We start from the raw sequence: 8,851 nt of genomic DNA on the forward strand, positions 1-8,851 counted from the left end.
CAGGACCTTGTGCAAACCATTATCCTGCTTATTACATGCCTACGTCAATAAACGGACATGAAACGTTAATTAAATAAATATCTTAAAGTCCCCTGCAGTGAAAATCGGGTTGTCTTCATGAATCTCTGGTGTATATGCTTTAAGACAAACCATGTGCAAATTCATCAGTCAGAGTATTTTCTGAATTAATACAATATGCCACTTGCAGTAGTGTAGCGTTTAGTACAGGGCTGTCCAAACTCAGTCCTGGAGGGCCGGTGTCCTGCAGAGTTTAGCTCCAACCCTAATTAAACACACCTGAAGCAGCTAATCAAGCTCTTACTACGCACACTAGAAGCAAAGTTAGAAGCTTCCCTGCAGGTGTGCTTCCTCCAGGACCGAGTTTGGACAGCCCTGGTGTTGTACTTCAATTGAAGGGATAGTTCACCCAAAACTGAAAATCTGTCATCATTAACTCTCCCTCAAGTCGTTCCAAACCTGTATGAATTTCTTTAATTTGTTGAGCTCATAATTTTGAAGAATGTTGGTAACCAAACAGTTGGCGGTAGCCATTGACTTCCATAGTATGGAAAAAAAATATGTCAATGGCTACCAGTAACTACACTATATTGCGGAAGTATTGGGACACTCTCCAAACACCAATGACTTGTACATAAGGGTGCTGTCATTTTAGACACGTCCAAAACTGTTGCAACAGAGATGGAAATACAATTTTTAATTACATTAATATTTCCATCTTTGTTGCCACAGTTTTGTTGTGTCTTTTTCTGTTCTAAAGAAGGGGGTGTCCCAACACTTTTGTCCTTATAGTGTCTGTACAAGTCATTGGTGTTTGTTGATGAGTTTTTGGCTCAAGGTCTGCATATAAAGTCACACCAGAGGTGTTCAGCTGGGATCAGGACTTGTCTTTCTGCAGACCAGTCAAGTTCCACACTGACTCAATCAATCATGTCTTTCTGAACCGTGTCTTATACACAGAGGCACTGTCATGTATAGCTATATATACTGTATATAGCTACAATAACCTGTAAGTTGATGAAAGCGTATAATGCGATGCACTTCAGATGCGGCCGTTGTAATGACAGAAAAAACACAAATCTCCGTCATTCGCTGGTGATTCAACTCTATTTGAGCTTGATTTTCATAAAATATTAAGTGCAAGTGTCTGATAAAGCCACATACCAACTCTGACGATGCAGTGTTTAATTATTAAAAGAGAAATGCTTATTTATTTTCTATCTTATATATTTCAGTGCTTAGTAATGTGCCATGGTATTTTTTATTTATCAAAACTGTAACCCCGCCCCCACCCCTTTCGATTTATGCCACTGCCATACCCTATGGTTTTGTGAAACGCCGCCACTGCATTAGCTACTTAAAATAAAGTGTATCAAGATTGTACTTAAGTGTACTTTATGTGTATCTATACTGTACACCTTATCCAGCTGCACCTTAGTTTGATTTAACCCACCAGTACACAGCTTAAATTACATGTAATAGCTTTCTAATTACATTACAATTACAGAATATTACACAGGCATAAGCTACTTAAAACAAAGTGTATCAAGATTGTACTTAAGTGTACTAGTAGCTGTGTAACAGACTCGGTCTGATACATGTGTGTGTAACAGTAGCTGGCTATTACATCTACATAATTACAAACTGTAATTACAGGCTGTTCCATAATTTTGTTTCATGTAAGTACAACGGCTACTACTTAGTACTTAATTAGGTAATTACTCCGTGTTATGACACCTTAAAATAAAGTGTTACCCAAAAATTAAGTACTTGTAATTAGATTATATTGCATTTTAAAATACTAGTAATCAGATTACAGATACTTTTTATGGATTACATGATTCCACAATGCCCCGTAAATTATTAAAAATGTATTGATTCTCACTAATTTGTCTGTTGTCTCTATACCAGTCTGGGAAACCCTTATGATGTTTAATGCACTTCATGCTTCTTGCAATGGAATATATTTTCTCTCTCTTTGTTAGTCTTTTTTTTTTTTAAATATCGAAATTGTACACAACAATCCAATTCAAATCTATAGGATAAACGAGTTAAATCAAAAGTAATCTAAAAGTATTCAACAAGTAGTTGGAATATATGACCTAATATGATTAATCTAACAGATAACGTAACTAGCTGCAATTTTCATCTTGTAATTTATAATCAGTAACGGACTACAATTTGCAAGTAATCTACCCAGCACTAGTGTTTCTATCTAAGGTTTGAGGACGGATGGAGAAAAAAATACACAAATGTGTATTGTATGAAGCACATAAAATGTCCAAAGAGTCAAAATTATATTTAACCATTTCTTTTGGTTTTAGAAAAATTACAACATAAATGCCAGTTGCATAATATCACACATACCCATCTTACAATTAATTAAAAAATTAAATAAATAAACTTTATATTTTCAAGGAATTGCAAGAGGATCATCATATTTGGAGGTCCTTGGCCCCCCAAAAAAACTTAAATTATACATTTTATAAGTCATTATGCAAACATTAAATAAGTAAGCACTTAAATAAATGCAAGCAACATCAGACCAATCCCAATTCGGTATGCAAATGAATGTAAAAAAAGACCAATTGCAATTCAGTAAGCAACTACAACAATCATCACAGCAGCTGCATTCTCTAAATATGTCAAATTTCATCTTAAATGTCTCAGACTAAGTCTAAACGCAGTCGTGCTACACGTACGTTAACGGGTCGTGCTGAATTAACAGCAGCAGAGAAGAAAAAAAGCCTTACAAGAACTATAATAAGCTTCTCAGTGGAGTGAGATGTGCTGCAGATCTCATCAGTGTATGAAATTATGATACAAGTTGCTGCTGTCTGAGAGAACATCATGTGACTACACCCATGCTCCTCTATTTCTGGCTGTAGCTAAATCATACATGTAAGCACACGACACGACGTTACGAACGGAAGAATTCATCAAAACACAAATCTGCAGCCTTGGCTTAAACATGGAAACAGAGAAGAGCCCACATTAACCCTGCAGTTTTAGAGAAGGCTGGTGTTGTCATAGCAACAAAAAGTAAAAATAACACTAAATAACACACTGTTTATCAGCTCAGAATTGAATAACACAAGACTAAACAGACACTAACTGACTATAGCCAGAAATGATCAACAATTACGCACACTAGTACTAATTAAGTCGAGCGATCTAATTGAGTCTAAATTTGTCTTTTCATCCATTTGTTATTTCACAGGCTATCATTGAGCGGCCCTGCCTCTTATTCATGTAAGCAATTAATGCTTGTCAGGATAATGATACATATAAGGGCAATGTTTCCGCCCCGGTAATTATTTAGCCCATGAGCTAACACAAGTCTGCTCCCATCTTTTCCTTTGAAGTGACTATTATGTTTTCAGAGAAAAACCTCCGTCCCGGCCGCAAACAAAGGGCGTCTCGAACGTAATTTATGCAGAGATGCATGCGTTACAAACAGATCTATCAGAATATGGTATTATCCCGCTTATGTTACGCTTCCTCAAATCTCAAATGTGACCACAAAACCAGCCATAAGGTGGTTTATACATCATACATTTATACATCATCTGAAAGCTGAATAAATAATATTTCCATAGATGTATGGTTTGTTATGATCGGACAATATTTGGCTGAGATGCAACTATTTGAAAATCTGGAATCTGAGGGTGCAAATAAATCTAAATATCAATAAAATCACCTTTAAAGTTGTTCAAATGAAGTTCTTAGCAATGCATATTATTAATCAAAAATTAAGTTTTGATATATTTATGGTAGGCAATTTACTAAATATCTTCATGGAACATGATCTTTACTTAATATCATAATGAATTTTGGCATAAAAGAAAAATTGATCATTATGACCCATGCAATGTATTGTTGGCTATTGCTACCGTGCTACTTATAACTGGTTTTGTGCTCCAGGGTCACAAATGAGTCATTAGAAAGCGGCTGAGCCAGAGAGCACGGCCCACGTTTGCCTCTTCTCCAAAAATAGCCTGAATTTTAATGTCAAGCAACAAAAACGCAACTGGCCTAAAGATTTGCATTGCCAAACAACACGGGTGACCTTTGGTGGAGGCTTCTTTGGCCACGTTTCAACCGCAGCGAACGCTCTTGTTTACATGCGTGTGAAATGGCAGGCAGGAGGAGATGGAGAGAAGAGGGCTGCTTCACTTTAAAACACAACGCTGGAAGCAAAGACACCTGGGGCATCAGTGCCGCTCCTAATTGAGAGATCGTACATCTGTCTGAGATGCAGGCATCGCGTGGACTAATGAGACAGTAAACTGGTACGAGGCGCCAAAGAGGCGAGCATGAGAGAGAATGAGGCGTGATGCATGCTGGCTTTGAATGGAAATATCAGATACTAATGGCTGCAAATCTCCCAGATCAACCCTGTCAACCCTTAGGATAGTGGAGGATCCAGTCGGCTGCGAGCTCGGCCAAAATCCAATTTTGCTGGAGCTGCAGAAAACAAAGATTTTCATCTTTTCTCCCCAACTCCTCAGGATTCCAGAGCTCAAGCGTGACAAGCAACAAACCTGACAGATCTATAGAGGTAATTTGTAAGCACATCACCGCACAGTAAAGCATCTGTCCGGAGGTCCGTCTGCCTGGAAACGCCATTGTTTTGAGCATTGAATATCTGATTAGTAAATGGAAAGTCAAAAAAGGTGCTCAACGTTCAGAAAATGTGATGATCATCAACCTTGCAAGGTCAAAATAACACTTTAAAGAGCGGTTTCATTTTGTCATTCATTTTCAATGAGGTTTGCTGTTTTATAAAAAAAATAATAATTAAAAATTTGAAATAAAATATATTTAAAAAATGGGTTGCATGTAATAACATTGAAAAAAATAGCCTAAATAATGTATTAATTTTAGTTTGGGACCAAATAGTTCTTGGTCATGTCAGAAATTTAAGAAAATTATTTGTTTTGTCATTCTGTAATAAAATAACGTTTTTGACAAGGTTGAAGGTCAAGATATGAACAATCCAAATGTTGCTTTATGTATGATGATTTTAATCATTGAATAAAGTTGAAAAGCCCAAATCACATTTAAAGAGGGAGAAATGTATTTAAAATGTGATCCGTTTAATAGGTTAATTATTATATGTTAAATACACCAATGCATTACCAAATATATTTAATAGTTATAACAAAACAAAAAACGTGGAAGTTCTGCTTATATAATGCTATTATATTTTTAAATATATAATAATAAATAATGGGAAAAATATGACCTTATTCATGGTATATGATGTTTAAGCATTAAAAAAAAGAAATAAATAAAAATAAACATTTGCCATATAAGTTGATGATAGCTACAACAATTTATGTTCACTTTCAGAAATTCGCATTATATTTTAGGATTTACTTCTCCAGACAATTCTATGTCCATGGGGTATCCTGGCCTTGGCTGTCATATTCAAATGATTTTTCCGAAGCCCTGCTTCAAGCACCGATTCCAGGATAAACAGGTAAGATAATTCTCACAATTAAAGGTTTAATGAACTATAATGAAACAACATTGCTTCCATTATAGATCTGACCGTTTGCGTGCATGCACCACCTACAGCCCTATAAATATATAAGTGTGAACTCAATCTGCAAACAAGGCATGCTTCTGTTTTTCCACACAGATCGGTGGAGAAAATGCAGAGCTCCTGGCACAGGCCACTTCACCTTCATCGAGTTAAAATGAGCGACTGGGAAATGAATTGAAAACAAACTCCATCACCCCCACTGAAATGATAAAGCTGCAATGAGTACGAGCCATAAATCTTTAATTTCACAGCCATACATATTCCCCTGCAATTACAGCTGCGCTGCGCGCCGCGTCCGACAGAGGGTGCGCTCACGCGAGATCAACTTTTTAGCGGTGCCCATCAACAGTATGTTGCTTTGCATCACAGTTTATCATCTGAGCATTTTTAAAAAGAACATGCATCTATGAAACGTCGATAGATGCTGTTTGTAGTCGTGCATCTCTCGAAACCCCTCTCTGTTGACAAAGAAACGTGATTCTGTCAGTGTACGCGGCACGCGCCGTCTTTCTCCTTGAGAGGGCAACGCTCACCTTGAACTAGATTTGCGATTAAACCCAAGTCACAGAGTGGAAAGGTGCATCCACGAACGTGCTCGTTTCTCGGTGGCACATAAAACACAGCGTGAGACATGCGGAGCGCGTGCGGGTGCGCGTGCGAGTGAGCCAGTGCGCGTGTGCTTTGAATTCAAATGTCAGCAGCGAAATGCAGAGCAGATACCGCAGCATGCCAATGAACTTCTGCGGCTTCACGTCTAATCATCGTGTGTGTGTGAGCCACATCAGCTGGTGCGCCTCAAGTTAGTGTGCATAACGCATTGCATTTTGACACAAAATGGAAAACTGTTACATGCAACATACCATGTTTACTTCGGATACCATGTCTATGCTGGCTATATCTATATTCATCCCTACCGCCACTGGAGCGCCTGATGGAGAGAAAGGGGGGAAAAATTATTAAAAGGGAAATTGCATGCATGCATATATTCCCACACTTGTACGTGCAGGTGCCAAATGACACTAAATCGTATTCTATACATGAAAACTGCATGCATTATGTGTGAAACACCAACACCCCAAATTCACGTGGCATTGCGCATGAAATTGTTGATTTGTTACAAGCACTGGAGGTGAACGCAACTGCATGACTGACAAATGCACAGTTAGACGCGTCCTTCTATCAATAACAGCTTGAGCATCTTCTGTGATGGACTCGTATGCGTGCATCAAAGGAGATTTTAAAGCATGCCATTTAATTTGCTGTCATGATGCAACAAAAGTTGCACTGCAAATTGAATTGATCCCCAAGTTAGCCTCCCTCTCTGGGAAAAGATGAAATAGCGGTAAATAAGCGTGCGTTCATTTTTCTCATGCATTGACATGCACGCCTGATCAGAGACTGAGATGAATGAACAAGATTTGCATGAGTAATTAGGCATGTTAGTGCGCGTGACAATCCAAATGCAACAATTATACGAATTTTACTCATGCATTAGCCTACCTCCGAAATCTGGCCTCAGCCGAATGTCGTATCCTTTCATGAGTCTGTCCACGGTGTCTTTGACCACCGGCATATTGCTCGGGTCTCTGTTACTGCAATAATATCACGAGATGATCTTAAATTCCTCTTACATCCCAAAAACATATCATTTTCTTTTCTGAAACGCCACAAAACGCCACCCTACCTTTGCGCGCACGCCACGGCCACGATCAGCGGACATAATAGGAAGATGTGCGGGGTTTTTCCGATACTCTCCATCGCAACAGTTTTGATGGGATTTTGGATGTGATGATGAAGACAGCGCACATCCAACTTACTGAAGCCAGTGCAGCGAAGGCAATGAGCTGCGCATGCGCACACGCCAGCTCCAGATCAAAGAGCAGCTCCTGATGATGCTGGATGAGCTGTTTCCATTGCGGGGGAAAAATTAAAGGGACGACTGAATAAACCAAATCAAGAGAAGAAGAAGAAGAAGAAGAAGAAGACATCAGGTGATCTCCATGCAGCATTTTTAGTCCTGTGTGTGAATGTGGAACTTGGAAGGTGACATGATGGGGTTTAGTCATAGCGAACTTCAGATCATTAACATTTGCTTTAAGGTCTCCAAATAAAGAGTTTGCGCAATGTGTTTATTGTGAGGAGAAAAAAATCTATATATTACAGTTAAAAGAGCAAATGCGAGGTTTCTTCGCTATGTAATGCCTATTGAAATTTGACAGTAGCTACTTTAAATTGCAACCCTTAAAGCGAAACAGGTGGCACTAGGGGGAGGGGCTTTTTCATTCCACAAAGCATTTGATTGGACGAAAAGTTGAACACGCCCCTGAGTGCAGGATAAGTCATCGATCATTTTAGTCCGTCTTCCCAAGAATTTTAAATCTGTTAAAAGATTATTTTGTCAATTTTATGGAGATCACTAGTATTTAGATGATCTCAAAACTAATTAAATTTAACTAAAACGTTATAAATGTAGGTTATAACAATGTGAAGATGAAAAAGTGTGTACGTTTTGTGTCATAAGAGGCACCAAATTTCGAAAATAATCACTGGTTACACTTTATTTTAAGGTGTCCTTGTTACAGTGTAATTATATAATTAAGTACTGAGTAATATACATGTACTATATGGTTAGGATTACACTGAAAAAATGATACTACATTTTTTTTAAGGTAAGTGTTTGCAAACCATTTATTTTAGCTACATTTAATTATATATGTATATATGTGTGTGTGTGTGTGTGTGTGTGTGTGTTCAAAGTTAATCAACTAAATTTGTTTTTTAAAATGTAGCTAAAATAAATTGATTGCAACCACTTACTTTAAAAAAATTAGTTTCTTTTTTTTTTTTTTTTTTTTTTTTTAGTGTAGGGTTTGTCTTAGGGTTACTTGCATGTACATTCAAACCCAAATTTATTCAGACACCTTCAATATTTCTCACATTATATCACATTTGATTCGTTATAGTTTAGAAAATGGTAATAAAATATGACAAGAACTCAGAGTTAAACTGCGTCAGAACAAATTCAGGTAACACTTTATTTTAAGGTGTCCTTGTTACACGTTACTATTATAATAACAATAAATTATGCATAATTACATGCAAGTGACCCTAAGCCAAACCCTAATCCTAACCCTAACCATATAGTAAGTACATGTAGTTAATTAATATTACTCAGTACTTAATTACACTGTAATAAGGACACCTTAAAGTGTAACCCAAATTCATCTTGATAATGTTAGATAACTTTGATAGAAAGGTTTGATATTCAGCTGTTAAATTTAA

The 8,851-nt window shown here is 37.3% G+C and overlaps 1 protein-coding gene across 1 annotated transcript in view; it reads right to left on the reverse strand.

Moving 5' to 3' along the window:
• Nucleotides 1–7,327, reverse strand: part of LOC306853352 (gamma-aminobutyric acid receptor subunit beta-2-like) — a gene marked incomplete at its 5' end in the record, with an annotated part of 48,283 nt that extends 40,956 nt beyond the window's left edge. The window contains 3 exons of the mRNA XM_079390671.1: nucleotides 6,430–6,497; nucleotides 7,070–7,161; nucleotides 7,254–7,327. Coding sequence (XP_079246797.1) covers nucleotides 6,430–6,497; nucleotides 7,070–7,161; nucleotides 7,254–7,327 — 234 coding nt within the window. The remainder of the gene's footprint in view (nucleotides 1–6,429; nucleotides 6,498–7,069; nucleotides 7,162–7,253) is intronic.
• Between the last annotated feature and the right edge of the window lie 1,524 nt (nucleotides 7,328–8,851).

This window comes from Barbus barbus, assembly GCF_936440315.1.
Source record: "Barbus barbus genome assembly, chromosome: 33".
Classification (NCBI taxonomy): Eukaryota; Metazoa; Chordata; class Actinopteri; order Cypriniformes; family Cyprinidae; genus Barbus; species Barbus barbus.